Source organism: Neurospora hispaniola, assembly GCF_033458365.1.
Source record: "Neurospora hispaniola strain FGSC 10403 chromosome Unknown B0T23scaffold_10, whole genome shotgun sequence".
Classification (NCBI taxonomy): domain Eukaryota; kingdom Fungi; phylum Ascomycota; class Sordariomycetes; order Sordariales; family Sordariaceae; genus Neurospora; species Neurospora hispaniola.
In genome coordinates this window covers 58852-82286 of record NW_026944415.1, presented here as the reverse complement: position 1 = coordinate 82286, position 23435 = coordinate 58852, and the positions used below count along the sequence as shown (strand labels likewise).

General features: G+C 29.3%; 2 protein-coding genes across 2 annotated transcripts; both read left to right on the top strand.

Moving 5' to 3' along the window:
* Positions 1-403: 403 nt before the first annotated feature.
* Positions 404-2115, top strand: B0T23DRAFT_436031 (uncharacterized protein). Its single transcript, XM_062840559.1, has 2 exons — positions 404-1132; positions 1193-2115. Exons 1-2 carry the CDS (start codon positions 801-803, stop codon positions 1857-1859), a joined length of 999 nt encoding a protein of 332 aa, XP_062688069.1. The 5' UTR covers positions 404-800; the 3' UTR covers positions 1860-2115.
* Positions 2116-2162: 47 nt separating this feature from the next.
* Positions 2163-3150, top strand: B0T23DRAFT_42688 (uncharacterized protein). Its single transcript, XM_062840021.1, has one exon. The coding sequence runs from the start codon at positions 2340-2342 to the stop codon at positions 3087-3089; it is 750 nt and encodes a 249-aa protein (XP_062688068.1). The 5' UTR covers positions 2163-2339; the 3' UTR covers positions 3090-3150.
* Positions 3151-23435: the final 20285 nt, after the last annotated feature.

Below are 23435 nucleotides of genomic sequence, written 5' to 3'. Positions count from 1 at the left end.
CTCATAAGCGCGGGTTGAGATTTTCTGGGGTGGCCAGTTCACAATTGGGGCCGTCTCGGAACTAAGTACTCTTGGGGGCGGTTGAGATTTGGCCCCCGAAGCCTACCTCCATTCTAGAGACCCAAGCGTGGGCCTTCGCAAGAAATTCTGCGTTGCGACCTCGAGCATGCACCGGAAATGCACTCCAACGTTCAGGCCTTCCATCCAGGCCTGGCCTGCATTGGAGTGCTCAGTTTCCCTGTTCTAGGTACCTCTACCTGTCTATCGACTCAAGTTCGATGCCCTGAGAGCCCAGGTTCTGAAACGCGGGATTCCCATGTGATTGGGCCTTTACCACTCGGTGACAGTCCACAATCGCCAGACGCTAATAAGCTGCTAGAATTGATGGACAGGGGATGTCAACACTGATGGCGTCCCGGGTAGGCGGATAAAGAGTGCCCGGCACCTAACATGCATTCAGTCAAGAGCGGTGGGTGGGTGTGGTGCTTTTGACACATCTTGGAAGTGACGGGACCCGTGGACTTGGAACCAACAGGAAGCTTACCTCTATCTTGACGTCGGTCGACTCCCCTTAGAAAAGTTCCTCAAGCATTTGGTCTCGCAAACATCGAGGTACCTAGTCGACATAGAGTGGTTGGAGCTCTCCTTGCATCTTTTTTTATGGGTAAAGCGATCTGGTAATCTTCCTTCTCTGTCTTTGGTTGTGGGTTCCTATCCCGCCTTCTAGCCTCTCTTTTAGCTTACCTATTATAGCTCCTGTCGCCGTTCACTGTCTGGCCCGGTTTTGGGCAGGGGCAGCTATGCTTCCAGCAAAACTTCACGTCTCTCCGCTGCGAATTATCTCAATTTGCGCGTGTATTCTTGTTCTTTTCTACATCTACGGCCAACTCGGAGCTGGCATCTTGGATGTGGCATCGCCGCCTCAACGCTATGCCGGTGTCCCGGCGAGCCCGCCCGAAAAAGCTCCAGAGCTTCCGCTCGAGCTAGTGGTGGCCAGTATGAAGTATGAAAACACCACCTGGTTTCACGAATACCTACCGGACTGGCCCGCGAGCATCTACGTGGTCGACGACCCTGATGCTCCCCTCACGGTCCCCAAGAATAAAGGGCATGAGGTCATGGTCTATCTCACGTGCGTGTGCTCTTGACAAACTTGCCGGGAAAAGTTAGGTACCTATTAACGAGCTTCCAGACACCTCATCGATCGCTACGACACTCTTGCCTCCACCACCGTCTTTGTCCATGCGCAACGTTTTGCCTGGCACAACGACGACCCCGACTATGACGCCCTCGTAACTCTCCGGCACCTGCAAACCCCCTACGTACAAACCTCTGGCTACGTCAATCTTCGCTGTGTCTGGGTCCTCGGCTGTCCCGCAGAGGTCCGCCCCAATCTAAACGTCCAGGATCTCAAGGACCTTTCCGCCTCCGGAGATGTGGCGCTCAAGGACATTTTCAAACCCGCCTTCCAGCAGATCCTCCCGGGGATTCCTGTCCCCGAAGTCGTTGGCGTATCTTGCTGCTCCCAGTTCGCCGTTTCCCGTGAAACAGTTCACAACCGAACGCGCGAGGACTACGTCCGGCTTCGTGAGTGGCTGCTGAACACGGAGCTGGACGACAGTCTGTCTGGCAGGGTGTTTGAGTACACGTGGCATATCATCTTTGGGAAGGCAGCCGTTCACTGTCCGGATGCGGGCGAGTGTTATTGCAAGGTGTTTGGGCTGTGTGGGCTCGAGGGGTGCAAAAAGGATGGGTGCGATGGGAGATATACGCTGCCGAGGGTCGCGACGCTTCCGAGCGGGTGGCCGAGGCTAGGGTGGGAGGGGGAGGATAGGGGGTATCGGGGTCCGCCCGTTTGATTCCGGAGATAATGGGAGATTGTTGCTCGTGGGTGATGGTCCAGGAATTGAGTTTCCTGCAGCGGCCTGCGGAAGTCCGAATTATTCAAGTTGCGACCGACGAAAGAAGCGGACTTGAACAGTCCAGCGGGCACTCTCATGTCCGGTGCTGAATGCATAATGGTACAGGTAGGTACATGTATGGCCTTCATGGCAAAGTATGAAAATACCGGAGAAGAGGTGCAGTTGCCGGGCATCCGCGAGTTTCGAAAAAAAAAAAAAAAAAAAAAAAAAAAAAAAAAAAAAAAAAAAAAAAAAAAAAAAAAAAAACCGGAAGTAAAAGAAGTGGAAGAGGAATAAAAAGGGCACGAGAAATCAGCAACAAAGTTTTCTTCGACTGGTGCCTTCAATGTTGAGGAATCTCTTCCAGAGAAAAATCCCAGATATCTCGAGATTCATATCCATATCACCTGTCTCGTCAACAACCGAATCACACCAAACATGGATCCATACCCATACCCATCAGACATACCTATCGCCATGCGGCCTTTGACTGGAACCATGACGCCTTGGAATGAAAATTGTATATTGATCTTGTTGGTATTTCTCGTTTGCATCATCGGTGCCATCTTGATCTCAACCGTCCCGCCGAATTTGCCTGGAGACATGGACACATTGTCCCCGATGGCTGTTACCATGACCAAAACCCTATTGTCGACCATTGTCCTTGGCGCCATCATTGGGACCGTGATCGCGGGCGTCATTATCTGGCGGCGACAAGCAGGCTACGATGGGTGCGGCCGTTTCCTCAAGTGCCACAAAAGATTTGGCAAGACCCCTGAAGACCACGAAGACTTGGAGGCCAACCGCGGCTCCTCCAGCACCCCCTCCCGTGTCCACGTGCACCCTTACCACAGTTACGACTCCTCCGAGTTCTTCATTTACGATCCGGAATCCCACTCCTCCGGTCCCTACCAACAATACCCACTCCACGAAGCCCATTCATCCATGCACAGCACCTCCCGTGACGACCACTCATCGAACTCCGACGGTCCTGTCTCATACAGGTATTGGGGCCTTGATAGGGCAACCCAGACCAGCGACCGTTCATCCGATTCGGATTCCTACATGTCCGACCTCTACGACGACGATTACGAGGCGGATTCGGACTCTTCCCTCTCCTCTCCCCCGACACCTAGCGACCGTGCCCCTCTACTCCAAACCACTAGGCGTGGTCCCCGCTATTCCTAGAAGGAGGAATACTCCCATCAGGCGGCTTTAGTCCCGGGATGACCAAGGCCTGAAAAGGACTGGAGGTCAATAGGGATGGGTTGGAACAAGGATGGAAGCAAGAGGCAATAAGAAGAAAGGTTTACTTGGTTTTGCTGGTGGAAGAAAGGTTGTACACATTGATTGCGAGCACCAGGCTGGCAGGTTGGAGGTTGATGTTTGAAGTACTGCGTATGAACAAGCAGGAACGCCACATAGGTCTAGGCCGCGGTTTCCCAGGAGCTTGAGCTGGAGGCCTCTGGATCCGGCCAGCCAGGCACATTCTTGGCTGATGATTCGACAACCTGATAAGAGGCTACCTGTATGCCTGTTGAGCCGTTCTTTGGATTGCACCTTTAATGTTTGTTTCTATCTCTTTTTGGGAAAATTGAAACAACAGGTATCCCTCTGCATTCTACCTAGAAGGTACATATTCCTACCTAGGTAGGGTACCTAAATCATTGCTGAAATATCCGTAACATGGTCGAAAACCTGACTTTGAAATGAGAAAATTAGGACCTTCAAATGCGCCCTTGTATCACGTACAGGGCCACGCTATTGTCAGTGGCTGACTGCCAGTTCATCGAAGTGTGCTTGTGTATTTCAAATTCCAGGCTCCGGGCAGTGCCTGTGTAGGTAGCAGCTGAGACTACGCGGCGGGCTGGGCTCCATGCGTCGGGTACGGGACTCGGCTGTACCTGACCACTTTACTACGTTAGGCATTTCACGGATATCGAGATATCCTGGGGAAGGCAATGGGGGTGGGGGCGTGGGGGCGACGATACCTGTTCGAGGCAGACAATTATTGAAGAGCAGTGCTCGCAATGAGGTAAATAACAAATAACAAGTAATAATCTGAGGTAAGTAAATAAGGTAAATCGAGTTGTAACGGAAATAATCGAATTGAAGTCGCTTTACTTAATTGCCTCATTTCGATTATACTATAGCTCGTAATATTTAAAGGGGTAGATTTTAGTTGGGAATCCAGCTCTTTACTATATCTGGTACCTAGTACCGTATCCACTCTTCCTCCCGTAAAAAGTCTATTCCCGTCGGTTATTCGTTTGAAGGCGCTAGGGGGCGCGTACTAACCGCCCTAATTCGCTCGAATTTACTTAAGAGTAATAATATCGATATAGTATTAAGGGGGGGTTAAGCTACTTCTATTCACATCTCTACCTATACGTACTAGGTTCCTTTATTTTTCGTTACCCCCCTTATTATCCTTTTTTATTACTTTTTATTATTAATATAATTAATAATACTTCTTACCTTAATTCCTCTCTAGCTGCCGCCGCTAATTCCCCTATTAGTTTTACTGCTAGCGGAGTTAATACTTTTATTACTCTATAGAGATCTATTGCCTAAAATAGTTAAATTAGCGTTTTTTAGTGTATTAAAGAGTTAGTTGTTAAACCGAGGGATTAAATACGTTACTCCCCTAACTCTTTATTCTAATTAGAAGTATTGAAATTTAATTAAAATTAACCGTTAGTATAAATACTATTATAAATAAGTAAATTCCCCCGTATTAAATATAAGGGGAAGGATTTTATATTTAATGATTAATTAGATTGTATACGCCCCCGTACTTTGCTTATTAAATTCTATAATATTTAGTTCGCTAAAATTAAAAAGGAAGTAAAAGATAGTAGGGTTATTATTAAAACTGTTGAGTAAATGTAATTTTACGGCAAATATAATTAAATCTACGTTAGTGCCGCTACGAATTTTATAATTAATTACTTCAAATAGGTCTATTAAATTAATAATCTTAATAAGATAAAGTAGCCCGTTAAATACTAAAAAATTACCTATAATATACTTTAACAAATTATTAAGGCCTATAAATCCGGGCGGGTCTCTATATTAAAACCTATTACTAATACTTTTAAAAAATTATTATTTAATTAAATTATTAATTATAATATACTCTTTAATAGCGTTACTAATTCGAGGTTCTACTAACTATTATCGCTCTTTAACCCGGAGTTAATAATTACTTTATTACCCGAAGCTAGTAATATAATTAAATTATAGGTTGACTATAGTTATATAAAAGAGTCCTATTATATTAAAGAATTTATATTAGCGAACCTATTTTACAAGTACGTTTCCTTCGATCTCTAGACCTTTAGTAACGGCTACTCTTTAATAGAACTTTATTTTTATTTTATTAATAATAATAGAGTTTTGTATAACCTTCCTATAGGTTTTAAATGTATAAAGGGGGGGTACGGCAGTATTAATATTAGTGCGGTAAATATTAAGATTCTTAATAGGTAGGGTCTATTAGATACGGGGGAGGATTAGTTTAGCTACTTTCAATATAATAATATAGATTCTAATAATATTTATATTATTTATATAGTTAATAAAATCTATTCTAACAATTACTTCCCTATCTCTAAGTACTAATTTAAAGAGTATTGAAATTGATTATATATATATTACTTTAATTATATTATTAACCTTACAGCGAGAGCCTTCTTAGAGGGGGATTTTTATAGCCTTATTAGAATTCTTAATACTATTATTAATAATAATAATAAGTCTATAATCGAATAGCCAAAGCGGGGTCCTATTAATAAATTGTATAATATTATTAACTATATACGTTGCTCTCCCTAGCGTAGAGATAAATTTGCTAAGTTCGTAAAAGGGAATTTAATTACCTAAGAGAGGGAAAATTATAGTAAGATTTTCATTAATCCTAATCTTTATACTATTAATCTTATTAGAGATAATAATATATACTAGAACTCTATCTTCTTTATAGTTGAAAGGGCGTTCAAATTGAAGGATACGGTCGATACTTTCTACATCTAGAACCGTCGTCAATATATTAATACTTGTCACGGCACTGGCGGATCGGTCCCAGCTGTGGTACGGTACGATAGCCTGCGCGGCAGGTATCGGCCGCGTGCACGGCCACTACAACTCTAGGTCAAAACCCCAAACGCGGGGCGCGCCTTTGTACGTTTCCCTCTTTTCTTCTTCATCTTATAATTCTATAATAGACTTAGGAATTAACGTGTTCAGCTTGTCTCTCGTAACCACGTCGTTCGTAATAATTATAAAATTAATCTTATATTTTCTAAAGAGGAAATTAAATATCCTATTACTTTAAAAAGCAAAACTAATTGTATCGCATCGCTAATTTTTGTAATAGCGTATACCCCCGAAGAAAAAGCGATAGTTCAAGCCTCGCCAAAAAAGCAGAATATTACGTTAAAAATATCCGCTATAATAAGTATTTAAATTAACGAAGCTTAGAAATAAGCTATTAGGGCCTAAAAAGATAAGATTGTTGTAGAACAAATTATTTTTAATATCAACAATATTCCTATTATTCCCGAATCTATAATTAAATAGGATAACGCTTTTCGCTAACATTTATTAAATATTATTACTATTAAGAATAAATAAAATACCTAGTTTAGGACCTTTAATATATTTAATCTAGATAATAAAGAGGTACTTAATAATATAAAAAAAACGATCGTATTTTTTAACTAGGAAATTACCAATAAGATAGCTAATATATATTATACTTTTAAAAAGGAAGATTTATATACATTCCTATATATAAAGATTAGCGCGATTGCGAAGTACTATTTTAAAAAAGGCAATAGCCCTTCATTTACCTTCTACCTATTAATAGCTATTAGTAAAGAATATTAATTAAATTATTTATATTATAATAAATCGTACGTAAGATTATTATTAATAAATTTCCTAACGTTTTAAAATATTTACTAGAACCCTACCAATTTAAAGGTAATCTTTTAGGAAATTAAATTATATACTATCCTCGCGGAAGCAGCGTTTATTTAATAATAAGGATACTAGGTTATTACTATTAATTTAAATACCAACCTAAATAAAATATACGAATATACTATAAATTTCCTTAATTATTAAAAATCGGCCGAGGATAAAAATTTTAAATTTAAAAAGAAAGTAACTCTCCTTAAAAATACTTTAACTAACTCTAATATTTTAATAATTACTATAAATTAAATTAATAAATTGTAGAAGTTCTATTATAAAAATATATTGTTCTATAAAAAAAATAACAATTTAATAGAAGAATTCTACTTCGGATTCGTTAAATTAAATATTATTATAAATAATTAAGATTCTAATAATAATCCCGGTAGTAAAGATTCTAAGGACCGAGACCACTCCTATCTTAATTATTAAAATTCATATAATAATTAGAGCCCATTACCGGACAATCCTTATAATTATAATTATAACTAGGTAAACCCTAAAGGGTATTACAAATACCCTAAATTACTAACCGAACTAAACGAAGCCAAATATAACCTCACTTTAACCTATTATAAACTATCTACTACTAAGAATATACTCGCTACTATTAAAATTTAAATAAAGGAATTAAATATAGAAGTAGCCTTAAAGGAGGGGGAAATTGCAAATTTAAATACTATTATTACCCGCCTTACTAAAGAAAATATAGACCTACGGAAATAGAAGAAGAAGGTTACTATCGACCTAACCGCTTAGAAAATTTCTGAATAATATATAAATAATAATAATTTAGATAATAATATTAAATATAAAGGTACTCCAATTTTAAATTTCTCTATTTTAAATACTAATCGGTTATTAGTAAAAGAGAAAAACCCGCTATATTTTTACAATAAGAAGGATAAGGATACTATTTCCTTTAATATATAGTACTACTATATTTAGAATAAATTGAAATTTAATACTAATTATTTTATAAATAATAAAGTAAAAAAGATATATATTGAGAATTATATAATTAGTAAAGCGGCTTAAGATTTAGAACCCTACCTAAAAGACAGCCTATATTATTTTAGGATCTCTCAATAATTATTAAATTACCTTAAGAATAAGTATTACGATTATAATTATAAGGAGAAGACTATTTTCGAATTTAATAAATTATAATATAAAATAAATTAGGACTTCTAGGATTTTTATAATATATTTATATATTTAATTAACGAATATAATCGTCCCGTTAATACTTAAAAATAAGAATTCAATTAGAAACTCCCGATTAATATCTAAAATACTCTCCTTTTTAATTATAGAGAAGATATAATCGATTTTACTACCTTCGTACGTATAATAAAAAAATATATTAAAAATAATTAATATTTATAGAAAGTTAAATAGAAAGATAAAGGTAAAGATAGAAATATTAAAACTTCTTTTTCTTTATAATCGAATATTTTTACTAAAGCTAAAGATTCGTCCTTATCTTCTTCGTTTATAGCTAAGGGTTTAGGCTTAGGTTATTAACGCCCTTCTAATATATTTAAGGAAGAAACTTATAAATTGTTAAAGGAAAATAAATATTGAAATGGAGCAAAAACCACACCAACACGAAAAGCACCCTACCACACCTGAATGTAGTGAGGAGCAGATCCGGAGTTGAACATAGCTTTCGTCCTTAGGAACTGAGATAGAGTAGTAAAGTTACAATTTATTAACTACTATTAAAGATTAACGAAAAGGATAAGATTCTCCTTATTAATTTTAAGTTGGCTAGATAGGTTTAGGAGTTAGTTCTTTTATAAAGGGTTACTAAATTTACTATTACGAGGGCGTTCGATGGTAATTTTATAGTATAGGAGCGGGATTCTTTAATTTATTATTGAGGATAGGTATTATCTAGTCTAATTTGGAGTCCCTACCTTCCTCTCTCTTCTCGGTCGGGATCTCCTCCTTATATCCCCTTTCTATTTATTATATTCCTAAGGTCCCGTCCGACTAGTATAATAAATTTACTCCTTAATAAATAATAAATTAAGGCCTAAATACTTCTACTTATTATTTGAAAGCAAAAGCCTATAGTAAGGAAAAGAAGAATATATAAAGAAAATAAAAAAAGAATAAACGAATTACCCTATATTATATTTCCCTTTGAATATTCTTATAATCCTCCTTAAAAATATTTATATATTTAAAATAAAGAGTAAAGAAGGAATATACTAATACTTATAATTAAGTAGGAGATTTATATTAAGGAAATAATAATAAGAAAAAATGAATTATAAATTATATTAATAATAATTTTAAATAAATAATTAGGGTAGAAGTTTCTTCTTTTATTTTTATCCTCCTTTCCTACGTTTCTTAATACTTTTAGTAATAGCTTACTCTCTCTTCTTTATTTCTTTCTCTCTTTTCCTTCTCTCTTCTACCTCCTTTCTAAATAAATTTTTTATATCCTTTAAATTTATATTCAATAGATTTTAAATTTTATTTATATTAATTACCCTAAATTAGAATAGTTTTTATTTTATTTTCCTTAAAAGGGTTAGAATATATTTCTATTCTATATTTATTATAGAAGTATTCCTAACGCGTCCAATTTTTAGTAAGTCCCTTGCAATTAATTTTTTTGTTGGAAGTATAAAGTAATTAATTAGGAAGTGGTCGTAGTTTCTAAATACAATTTTCGCTACCTATACTTTATTACGCTTCGTTATTTTCTTTTTTTTAAATTTCGAAGGGGTAGAAGGGTCTAGTACCGGTCTTTTTTTTCGTAAAATCTATAGTATTTTAAATTTAAGAGCGAATCCCTCCTTCTCTAACTCGGGTTTAAATTCTAATACTTTATTAAATATAAAAGTAGGGTTTCTATCTTTATCCTTAATATTCCTTCGTTCGGATATATTTATAATAATATCCTCCTATTTATTAATAGAAACTAAAATAAATAATTTAAATCCCTACTAAATTAAATTATAAAAGGCTTTAAAATCTCCTATTACCACCTCTTCCGGTGGATTTCTAATAATAAACGGGTATAACTCTTTATTATAATTATACCCGTTACTTAACCCGTTATTTACAATTCGTACTAAATCTTTATATTATTCTTCATTTAATAATTCCTCCGTACTACTAATCTACTATATTCTAATATAATTATATATAATATGTATTTACTATTTAATTATAATCTCCTTTAACTATTCTATATTATTAATTTATACCTAAAGTTTCTAATAATTACCCTCTTTTTAAAAGATAGGGTTAATGTAAAGGTATAATATATTAGTAATATATTAATCTCTACGTTTTATTTTAATAAAAAATAGTTTAGCCGCTTTAAATATTTAGAATTTGCAATTCTAACCGAACTATTAATAAGGAAATATATATATTAAAGTATTATTCCGAACCTTTTTTTACTTTCCCTCTTTATTCCGGTATATATAATTCTCCTTATATAAGACCTTAAGTACGGTTTTAATCCGTTCTACCCTCTCTATAGTAAAATCCGAATTGTATAAATACTATATATTATCTATTTAATTAATAATTACTAATAAAAAATAATTTCCTATTTAAATTAGTAAATATTATTATTGTATCTTTATTAAGAATTCTTTAAAATTCTCCCTTATTACTTTAAAATATAGATTTGCAATATTTAATAATAGTACTATCGGTAGAATATAAATTTAATTACTAAAATTCTTTAATATCTATATTAAAATTATATATACTTTAATACTATTTAATTATTACTTTTAATTAATATAATACTATAAATTTACTATCCTTAAAGTATATAAATACTATAAAATCCTATTAAACTAGGTAGATTCTAACTAATCTTCTAAAGGGAGGAGATCTATTCCTATAACCTTCTTATAAGTATCTTTATCTATATTGCTAAATATAAGAATAAATAATAATTCTACTATATTATTCTAATTCCCTTTCTCTTTGTATTTAGGGAAGTATTAATTTAAATTTAATAGTAACTTCTTAGGCGGTTCTAATCGTAGGGGGTAAACCTCTCTTAATTATATATTAATTTCTCTCTAATTCCTAATATCCTCCGTTTATATTTATTTTATATTCTTTATATATTTGTTTATCTACGAATTACAGCCTTAAAGTACGGGGGTAGGAGGAACTTCTAATTATAATTCAAATTTAAAGTCCTTTAAGAGGATAGTTGGATTTTTAAGATTACTTTTTTAAAATACAAATTTATCCTCGTAAGAAGGGATTTCTTCTAATATTTACTTTTCCTATTTTATATTTATAATTTCAATAAGTAAATTACTAGGGACTTCTTTTTTAATAAATTCTCCCTTCTCTTTCTATAATTTAGAAGGAGGCTTATTAAGGGAAGGGATTTCTTATATTAATTCCTACGTAGGGCTCGACCCAGCGATATTCGGGAGTAAATTTATAAGCGGAATAAATTCTTTAATAATAATAGGTAGTAATATAACGGATTAAATCTCTTTAGCGAGTAACTTTAATAACCAACGAATCTTTACTCTTTATTAATATATAAACTCTTTTTTACCCTCTTTTTCCTAAAAGGCGGAAATCTCCTTATTATTACTATTATTACTTTTAAATTTCTAATAATAAATATAAATAATCTATTTTAACTTTACATTACTAGGCGGATCTTCTTCTATTATAAATTAAATAATATTAATCTTATAATATCCTAGGAAGCTAATTACATCCTTTTTCAATAATATTCTAAATTACCGTAATTATTTATACTTAGATATAAACCTAAAGACTATAGGTTATATAATTGGGTTATATAGGTATAGCATCTTTATAAATTCCCTATTAAAGAGTCTCTCGAATTATAATTCCTTAGGCCAGATCCGTAGTACCTCTATCTCTTATATTTACGCAAATTATTAAATAATAATCTATAGTACCCTAGGCTAGGTCTATAATTCCTCTATCTTATATATTTATATAGGATATTAAATAATAGTTAATATAAATCCATTCTTAATAATATAGTAAGGTAATAATAGTTACTAGCGTATACCTTTACTAAAGATTTTTCATTTTTAGTATAATTAATAATTTAATTATATTATAAAAATTAAAAAGATTACCTAAGTATTATTTCGTAATCGTAGTCGGAACTTTAAATACTTCTCGAATACAAATCTACTAGGAGGGTATTTAATATTCTATTTATTTACCTTCTAATAATATTTTTATACTTCCTATCCCTATTTAAAACCTTCCTACTTTTATTATTTAGGCGATATATATTTAATTAAATATATTTCATTTATTTCTTTCTATTTCTATTAATAGATATCCAATTTCTTTTCGCTTCTCCTCATCTATATTTCTACTAGCTTTTCCTTAGTAATCGATTATAAAATATCCTCTAATTCTTTTTCTTTAATAATATAAATCTACACTATATTTAAAAATTCTCTTCCTAACGCTTTTAACCCTCTCTAAATAGTAATTTAAATAAAGGAAATTCCTTCTAAACTCTAAAGCAAAAATCTTTAACCGAATACTAATATTCTAGAATTTATTTTTATTATTAGAAAAAGGCTATTAATTCCTCTTTTAATTAACCTTATCCCTACCTTCCTTTTAAAAATTAAAAATAACCCAAAATATTTTAACGAACGCCCTAATAGTAAGTGTTAACTTCTATCGAAAATTTTTATTAACCTATCTCTAGGTCTATTCCCCGAAGATAACCTTTAAGGAATAGTATATAATTTTTACTATAAAGTTTTTATTAAGGAAGTAGGGGTTTTCTCCCTAAAGTATCCTACTACAGTTAATTCAATATATTTTAAATAAAAGCTCCTAAAGAATATTAATAATCTCCGTTATCTTATATTAACTTTTAAAATAGCCAATAAGTACCGTAAGGCAATCCTCTCTTATATTCGAAATTTTAAGGTTAAGAAGTATCCTCCCTAAAAAATTTTTATCAAAAAGAAAAGCGGTTGGCCCTAGGGGTATTATATTAGTTCCCTCCGTATTAAGAAGGAACGCGTTTTAGCTCTATTTATCTAGAAATTTAGTATTCCGTACAAATCTACTCCTCCCTAACTAGTATCTTCTTTTATACTAATTATTATCCTTTCCCTAGGAACTAATATACTTACTCCTATTATTTTAAATAATTTTAAAAAACATTTATTTCCATCTTTACTTCTACTAGTAAATAAAAAATTCCCAATGTCTAATTGCCCTTTCTTAATTATATCTCTATACTAGTAAATATTAAGGGAAGGATTTATAGTAATTATATATAATTTAGCAAATTTACTACCTAATATATATTTTCTATAATTAATTTAGAATATTTAAAACTCTTCGCCCAATACTAATTATAATATACTAATCTTTATCGGACATTATTAAATAACCGAAGTTAAAGTAAGGATTTTTTATTTATTAATAATATTAATTAATTAAATTAAGTATCCTTTAAAGATCGGATTCCCTTTAATAGGAAGATATAATCCGAATATACTATTTACGAATATAAATAATTAAATTTAAAAAGAAAAGGGGCTATCGTATATAGTAATTACAAAATATCGAAATTATCTACCTAAAATAATTCTTCATTTTGGCAGGGTTTCGATAATAAATTTAACGACGGTTAGGATTTAAATAATAATTCCTCAATCGCCAGAAATTCGTCCTCCAATAATATAGAGAATAATATCGGAAATAAAGGTATAAATTCGTATAAAATTAATATACCCGTAATTGAAAATAATGCTACTCCTTTTTTAATAGCCCTAAAAAAACGTAAATTAAACTATTATAATTAAAAGCAAGGCGAGAAGGGTAGTAAAGGGATAGAAATTAATATTATAAATAAAAGTAATAATATAAATTCCTATAACGTAAATGAATTTATAATTAGAGCCTAAGTAAATTTCCCTTCGTTAATTTCTAAAAATATTAAATTAGATTATTATAGTAATAAATAGAATGTAGAAGGCAATAACGAAATAGAGGTTAATAATACCGACTCGAACAATAATACAAATTCGTACAATACTAATATATCTCCAATCGAAGTAGAAATAATTCTAATTTCTAAGAAACCTAAAGTAATTAAATATAAAAGGGATTAAGGTAAAGGGGGTATTTTAAATAATTGTACGGATCTTAAAACTCTATTTCCCGAAACTCCACTTCCTAAATCTATAGAATTCCTTTTCAAAGATTAGGTCTTAAATCCGTATAACCTCTTAAATATAAATAATAACGCTCGTTTTCCTAAGGATTTTAATAAATTCTTTCTATTTAGTAATAAAAAATATAGTAAGAATAATAATAAGAAATATAGTACTAATTCGCAGCCTATTACTATTCGTAGTACACTCAAAACTCCTTTATTTAATTATACTTCTCTTATCTATATGTATAGTTCTAAGGGTAAAAGGGACCCTATAATTATTTCTTTATCCGAGGATAGTAATTCGTAAAATAGGGAAAAAGGGTAGAGGGACGAATTTTTTACTATTTTTTGGGTCGAAATCTTCCCTTATTCTTTTAGTATAACTATAATATCTAATCTTCCCTTCGAAAGTAGTAAGAGTCCAATCTACCACTTTTATTAAAAAATTAAATAGAATAATAATAAAATACAATAATTATATATCTTTTAAACTACTAATCCTTCAATTATATAATATAGATCCGCTATACCTATTTCTATAATATTATTACGTAATACTATTATATTAGGACCGGCTTAATCCAACTCCCTTTATATTATAAAAATTAATAAGGATTTCCCTTTATTAGAAAATAGAAAAGTAAAAATATTAAAGTATTTTAAAAGTAGAAATATAATTACAAATACATAAATTATAGATTTATAGAAAAAAATAAACGCTAAAAGAAATATTATAAAGAAAAAAATTGAAAAAGGAGGTTATATTATTATTTCAGTTTCCTCGTTGTATATTAATTATTAGGTACGGATTTACCTATCCCTAAATATATAAGCGGGGTATTAAATTAATCCTTAGAATTTATCTATATTCTTAGGGGTTTCCCCTTAAAAATTGTAACTTTAATCCTAATCCGAGTTAAATTTTTCTGTATCCTATTCTTAAAAGTATTCTACTTCGTTTTCCTTTTCTTTATAATTATATTTTCTCTAAATTCGTATTATAATACCCATCCTAAAGTCTCTTCTATAAATAATCTATTATTAACTAGTTTAAGGTCTCTTTAACTTCCTTTATTTTCGAGTAAGATTTACTCCCTATTAAATATTATATTCGGGTTTTTAACGTCCAATATTACTCTATCCCTAATTATAAATTTCTTAATCCTTCTAATACTTATAAATTTATTAAACTATATCCTATTTAAAATACTAATATAGTATATATTCCCTAAATTAGAGATCCGGTATACTTTATAAGGGCTTTACTATTAGTATAAAAATTTCTTTATTAAATTTATATTAATCCTTCTAATACTATTATACTTCAAAACCAAATCGCCGACTTTAATCTAAGTATTTTCAAATTGTATTTTCCGCTAATCTTATCTATTATAATAATTGGCTACTACTTCCCTTATTATTACAATTTTTTCTACGGCCTATATAAATCTATATTCAAAATCCTTATATATTTAAATAACCGTACTAATCAGCTCCTCCCTAGTTATTACCCTATTATCATTCTTCTAATTAGTAATTCGCTAAGAAGGTAAATTAAATTTAATTAGTAATATTAAATTATAATTATATACTAATTAAAAGGGAATATACCTATAATTTCCTCTAATAGTAGTCTAGTCTATAAAGAAAATATAAAGTAAATACTTTTTCCAATTAGTACTACTCCCTCCAATTATCTTTATAAATAAAAAAATAATTATAGTATATCTTTATTTATTTATACTATTAATTTATAAATTATAAAGTGTAATAAATTCCCTAAGGATCCCTAGCTAAAGTAAATATTTAGTAATAACCTTTTAAAACTCTACGCTACTATTAATTAAAATTATTAAAGGGTATCCCTACTTTAAGAATAGAAGTTCAAAAAAGTCCTTCACTTTATTTAACGAAACTATAGGGAATAAGGTAACTTCTACATAACCTATCAAATCATCCCTAACTTCCAATAAAAGGACTTTTTTATTATTTGTACCTAAAAGGTACTAAATATCCAATATCCACTTTCCAAAGGGGTAAAAACTCGGATAAATTTATTAATAGCTATCTTCGAATCGTTTAAAATTGAATATCTAACAATTAAAGTATAAGCGGATTAATTCCTCTACTTAAATATATATTCCTTTCTAATAATAATACTTTATAATATAACGGTATATCCCTTCTCGGCCTCTATATCTTACCTTATTATAGTAATAAAATATAATCTATTAATATTCCTTTAAATTATTAACTAATTATTTTAAACTCTAGGTCGAGGTTATAAGGCGTAATTAAAGGATTTTATTATATATTATAAATTTAATAATATTAGTCCGAAATTAACGTTTTATAACAATTCCTTTCAATTCCAAAGGGACTTCGTAAATTAATAAGTACTTAACAATTTCTTCTAACTTCTTAGACCATTCCCTTTAGAATATTAGCTAAAGGTTGTTTGTATATATAATAAAAATAGAATAGATTTGTACGTCTATAAAATTATTAATATCCTCCTTATATATTTACTTATAGAAATTAAAAAATCTAAGGGGTTTACGAAATAAATTATTAATTATTATATTTTTACTCTTTAAAATATACTTAATATTAAAATTAAAAATTTTTATCTAAATAATCTATTATATTAATAATATATTAGGTATATTGTTTATAATTCTATTTAATTAATAAATTAAAATTATTATATTAATTTTAATTATAAAGTAAATACTAAATAAATACCTTTTTAAATACTTTAAAGTATAGAAAAGGCCCCGAAATTCCCTCTTTATAATATTATACCTCTTTTCGGCACTAGACCAAATCCCACTCTCGAATTAATATAAGTATTATTTTCCATCCGGGCCAATCTACTTTAAAACAGCTCCCCAACCTTCTAGTAATACGTTAATTATAAGGAAAATTATTTTATAATAGTTATTATTATATATTAGGGTAGTAAGGATTAGTATAATAGTAACTATATACTATAGGTACTCTATTACGAACTACTTATTCTCTATTTACTAAAATTTAACGTCCTTCTTTATCAAATTATAGAAAGGGATTATAATAATACTAAATCCTCTAATCCAAATTCTATAATACCCTACAATACTTAAGAAGGTACGGATTTACTCCAACTCCTTTCCTTTCTTATTAATTTAATATTCGTAATAAATTTACTTATTAATTTTTATAACCTTATTTATAATTAACGCTCTTCTATTTAATATATATAAATACCCTACTAATATTACTTCCCTTTAATACTACTAGGATTTTACGGCCGTAATTATCCCTCCTACTAACTTTATATTAATAAATACCTTATTAATATTTATAAGGTATTCTAATATATATTTCTTAATTCCCTTAATATTAATTTACTCCTTACTATAATTGTTTTAGGGTCTTTTAATATAGATATTATTAAAGTAAAGTTAGTAAACATTAGGAATTAAATCGTACAATATTTTTATTATTACCCTTATAAATTATATAATAGAATTCATACCTCTTTATAATAGAATAATTATCCGGAAATAATTAATAAGGGTCGAAAAAGTAGTAAAGTTACAATTTACTTTATTAAAGGGGATTTAGTCGTACCCTAAGAAAAAGTCTAATAAGGATATTATTTTATAGCCTTCAAATACTTTACTAAACTCTTTACAATTTAGAAGTAGGTTAATATTTCGGAAAATCATCTTATTAATTTATTAAATATTGTTAATAAAATGTAAACCGCTATCCTTCTTTATAATTAAAAATTAATTATTTTATATACTATATAATTTTCTTTTAAAATCCCCTTTTTAATTCGATCTTTTAATAGGTTGTATACCTTATTATAGAGGGTTTTCAAAATTAGAATAGCTTTTATCTACTAAATAGAATAAAGGATAATATAGATTTCCTAAAGTAGAATAATATTAGGATCTAGCTTTCTATATTTAATAAAATCCTAGGCTAAAGTTTACTCCCTATTAAAGAGAATATAAGTAAATAATTCGATTTCTCTTTCGTTTAAAATATCCTAAACTATTTTTAATAAAGCTTAGAATTATTCTTCTATTAAGCGTAACCTTCGAATTAATTCTATAAACCTTAATATTATATAATAATCCTATTCCGAACTGCAATTTTTAAACGTAGAAGTAATTTGCTCCTTTACTACTACCAATTTCTTTTCCTTCTAATTAAAATCTCCTCCAAATTTTAACCTATTTAATATAATATTATTAATTAAATTTACTTTCTATACCGCTCGCTTATATATTATATTAATCTATATAATTATATACTCTAATCTTCCTTTAATATAACCTTCCAACTCCTCCTTTTTCTCCCTATAGTTGTCCGGTAGTAATAAATACCCTACTAGCGGATCCTCTGGGTCTATATTCTTTAATAACTTTAAAAAAAATTTCTTCTAATAGTAACAAATTTATCGAAAAATATTCGGACTTTACAAATTAACTAAGAAACCCTATTCTTTTTTTAGGAAGACTACTAAATCCTCCGCTATCTTATTACTAAAGGAGGTAATTCGCTTATTATTTTCTTTTAAAATATTCTCTAATAATTATTCTTAATCTACTAATAAAATAATCTTCTCTATATAACCTTCGCTAAGCCTACCTCCTTACCCTTTAACGTACGAAACTACTATAATAATAAGGGAATTAAACCCTTTACCTATCGCCTTACCTCCCCCCGAAAATTTTTAAATTAGCAACTAAAGCGGTACAAATTACTACCCTATCGAATATTATAATTGTATAATTCCTTCTACCTTCTTTATACTTTATATAGACTTTAGCGTTTTAAAAGAATAATAACCCTAAAATAATATTATAATTTAATAGAACCTACTTTATAATAAAGAAATAGACTTCCTATTTCTTATCGAATAACTAAACTTTCTTATAAATTTTATTAAAAAATCCCTTCCTTCCTCTATTACTATTAATATTAGAAATTTCTATAGTAATACTTTAAAATCCTAGTGAATCCATTAGTACTTTATAAATAGTATTATATTCAATACCTGTATTTAGTAAGGTAGCGACTTTCTTTCTTCCTTAGAATTTAATTAATACGTAAAATATAAATAAAGGGGTAAGGCGTATAATATCTCCTTCCATAAAGGGCGACTTATTAATAAACTTTATTTAATTTATAGTAAGAATTAGTATATTCTAAAGGAAGACGATATATATTAGTATAAATTTATTCTTTCTCCAATCTCTAATATTATACTATTCGAATAAAGAAAAAATATTATTTTCTAAAAACGGCCGGGCAAATATAGGGTTATCATTCTTCAAAGCAACTTTAATTAAATTTATAAATATATCTATCCTAGATTCCTATTTTTCTATAAATATAAAATAAATTTATGCTTTATTAGGCTTAATAAGAATAAATTTATTAACTTCCGAACTATTATTAGGAATTATACTACCGTAGTACTTAAATTATACGGTAGAGATCCTATTTTTATTATAAAGAACCTTAGAGAATTATTTAACCTAATTATAAATAGTTAGGATATTAATAGGGTTATTTCGGATAATATTTTTAATAATAATAATAATTTTAATATTTATAAATTTAATGGCTATAGGGTATATTTCCTTTATATTTAAGATATTATTTCGAATCCGGGTATTCTTTATATATATTTAATTTAATCCTTCCTCCCTTTATACGAATAAAACCTTTTTAAATTATAATTCTAATACCTTACTAATAGGGGTAAATAAATGTACTCAAACTTTATTATTTAAAATAGTCTTAAATTATTTAAGGGCTAATTTAAATATTTTTACGGTAAATAAATAAAGGATTAGAATAAAAGGAGGGGTAATTATAGAGTTTAGTACTGTATTATTAATTTTAAGCCTCTTTAATTTACTAATTGCTATTATAACGTTCTAAGAAATAGTATAAATCTCTTTTTAATTTATATCTATCTCGGAAAGCCCTCTTAATTTAATAACCTTATTAGGATTAGTAATAATCGTATAAATTTAGGTTACCTATTCCCGGGCAAGAGAAAATATTTTATATAATTTTTTAAACGCTTCTATCGAAATATAATTAATAGTAATAATAGAGGAACTATTTTTAATTTAAATTTAATTTTAATATTATTTAACCTACTTAAAGTCCTAAAGTAAATTAAAGACTAGGATAAATAGTGCGTTCTACGGGTTATACTATTATTAAACCTCGAATTCCTACTTTTTAAATTTCTAATAGTTAGGGTAATTAATAGCTAAAATTATAAAAAAGCGGATTATATTCCCTAATTAGCCTAAATTAAATATTTGAAAATATACGTCCCTAGGGACCTTATTGTTATAATTTATCTTAAAGCCTATAAATACTATAATATTTATACTTCTTTTTCGGTTAGTAGGCTTCTAATTAGCAATACCGTAATCACAATCGACTTCCTTCTACTCGCACTCCCAAATATAATAACCGAATAGACTATACTAATAGTACTACTACTAATACCCTCCTTTATCGTCTCTCTTTGTACTCCGTCTATTCCTAATTCTTTTATATAAAATATTAATTTAAATAATATTAATTTAGAAATTCATAAATTAAATAAATTAACGAGGGGCGGACTATTAAGGGAGAAGGGTTTACTATTAGACTTAGGGGGTAAAAGCAACGCTTCGGGCAATTATTAATTATTCTATATAATTAACTAAATTATTTATAATCTTTTTATTAAGAATTAGAGTAACCTTAGTAGGGATCTGCGCCTTTATAGTAATCTTCTTAACGGGGACCTTAGAATTAGTATTTTCCTTAGAGGATTCGGAAGAATTATCTAGGCTAATTATATATTTAATTTTATATTTACACTTCTTAGTAAATATCTCCTCCTTACTACTATTATTAATATCTAATAAAATACTAAAATTAATATTATTAAACTATTCTACTACGAACTTATTTAAGAATTAAGAAAACTCAATCTATTCTATAATATAGAATTCCTCCTTCAACTTCTATAAGAAAGTAGTAATTATATACCTTATATCAATATACAACTTCTTATAGAAATTCTTAATAATATTACAGTTAGCGCTATACCAATCCTACGCCTTTTAATAAGCAAATAGTACCGAATAAGTAAGAATAGTATTAATAATTTTATGTATTTAATAAAGGATACACTTAATATAAAATTTCTTTAGGGCAATAAATATACTATCCGTTTACTTAGAATCCTTTACTCTATAAATAACTTTAAATCTTTTAATAAACTCCTCCTAAATAGTAATATCCTTAATTTTAAAATTACAAAGGAAACCTTTACCAATATTCTTAAATTCCTTCTTATATTACTAAAACTAAATATTAATTTTAAATTCGTTATCTCTAAAATTATAAATACCGACTTCTTCCTCGAATAATTTAATATATTTAGAAACTCTTTTTTTATTGAACTTTTTCTTTAGGAGAATTTTTCGAATAGAAATAATATTATTTATAAGGAGGGTAGCAATAATATTAAAGAATACTTTACCCGGACGAATAAGAGTATTAGTCGAAGGAATTTTATTAATAGGAACACTATTAGTATTAAATATAGTAATTGGTTTAAATTTATAGGGATTTTAATAAGGAATTTATAATTTATAATATTAATACTAAAAAGCAATGCTTTTTTCTTTCTTCTTTAGTAAGGAGCTAATCTAATACTCCTTTTTAATTCTTTCTTCTTTATATAAGTACCTTAGTAACTATAATAATTAATTTTTAGGGTTTTATATAGGTATTAATATTTAGGGATTAAGCAAACAATATAACCGGCGAATTAAAATCGCTAATACTACCTCTTCGCCTACCTTGCTAACCTTATAAAATATTACTTATATCGCTCTAAAAATACTAAGTAAGGAATAGAATAATATAACTATTAATCCTATAGTAATTTTAGTAGTTTAAAGCGCTAATTCTATATATAGCGTATAAATATTTAAATACTGAATATTATTTAATAAAGGGCAAATCTATACCAACCCTCTTCTTAATTATCGTTCTTTATTTAATCTTTCTTCCTAAATACTATTTAAAGTTTTTCTAATCTAATCTTATTTTCTTTCTTTATTGTAATCGGTCCTAAAATTACAAAATAAGGGGTTTCTATCCTGGTTTTGTAAGTATAGCGGTTTAAAGTATCTATAGTCTACTATTAATAGATTATAGATTAGTTAATAAAGTAGAGATCCGAATATATCCGGAATTAAAGTCTCTATTAAATTAAATAAAAAACTCCTCTATTGGAAGAATTAATTAATTTTTTACTATTTAATTCCTAGTATTCGAATTAGTATTCTAAGGTTCTCAAAATTAACCTCTATATCTTTAAAAATCCCTCTCTAAGAGCTTCTTAAATTCGTATTAACTAATTTAATTAAGAATTTAAAATTTAATCTCATTCTTATTACTATTTAAAATAGAGCAAAAACTATATTAATACGAAAAGTACCCTACTATATTTAAATATAATAAAGAATAAATCCGGAGTTAAATATAACTTTTATCCTTAGGAATTAAAATAGAGTAGTAAAATTACAATTTATTAACTACTATTAAAGACTAATAAGAAGGATAAAATTTTCCTTATTAATTTTAGGTTAGCTAAATAAGTTTAAGAGTTAATTCTTTTATAAAAGGGTTATTAAATTTACTATTATAAAGGCGTTCGACAGTAATTCTATAGTATAGGAGCGGGATTCTTTAGTCTATTATTGAGGATAGGTATTATTTAATTTAATCTAAAATCCTTACCTTCCTCTCTCTTTTCGGTCGGGATCTCCTCCTTATATCCCCTTTCTACTCATTATATTCCCAAGGTCCCATCCGACCAATACAACAAATCTACTCTTCAATAAATAATAAACTAAAGCCTAGATACCTCCACCTATTATTTAAAAGTAAGAGCCTACAGTAAGGAAAAGAAGAACACACAAGGAAAACGAAAAAAGAACAAACGAACCACCCCACATCAATATTTCATTTATAAATAAATTAATTATCGGTTTAAGGATTACCCCAATAAATGTAATAATTCTAGCCGTATTAACGAATTAATTGAATAGTTCGCCTGTAAAGTCGAAAAGGATGTAGAAGAACCGAAAAACTAATTACCTTAAGTATTATAGATTCCCTTTTAAAGATTAAATTAGTAATAGAAATAAAAATAGAAATAGATTTTTTAAATAGTTATTTAAGTAGGGAAATACTATTTACCTCCTATACTATAATAAATAATAGAAAATCTTTAATTACAACTAATATACTTATTAATTCGGAGGTAAATAGAA

What these genes read in the sequence shown, in the direction of transcription:
- B0T23DRAFT_436031 (XM_062840559.1), top strand. Translation starts at nt 801, where the DNA reads ATGCTTCCAGCAAAACTTCACGTCTCTCCGCTGCGAATTATCTCAATT. An exon ending in GAGGTCATGGTCTATCTCAC is followed by an intron (nt 1,133 to 1,192) that starts GTGCGTGTGCTC and finishes ACGAGCTTCCAG; the next exon opens with ACACCTCATCGATCGCTACG.
- B0T23DRAFT_42688 (XM_062840021.1), top strand. Translation starts at nt 2,340, where the DNA reads ATGGATCCATACCCATACCCATCAGACATACCTATCGCCATGCGGCCT.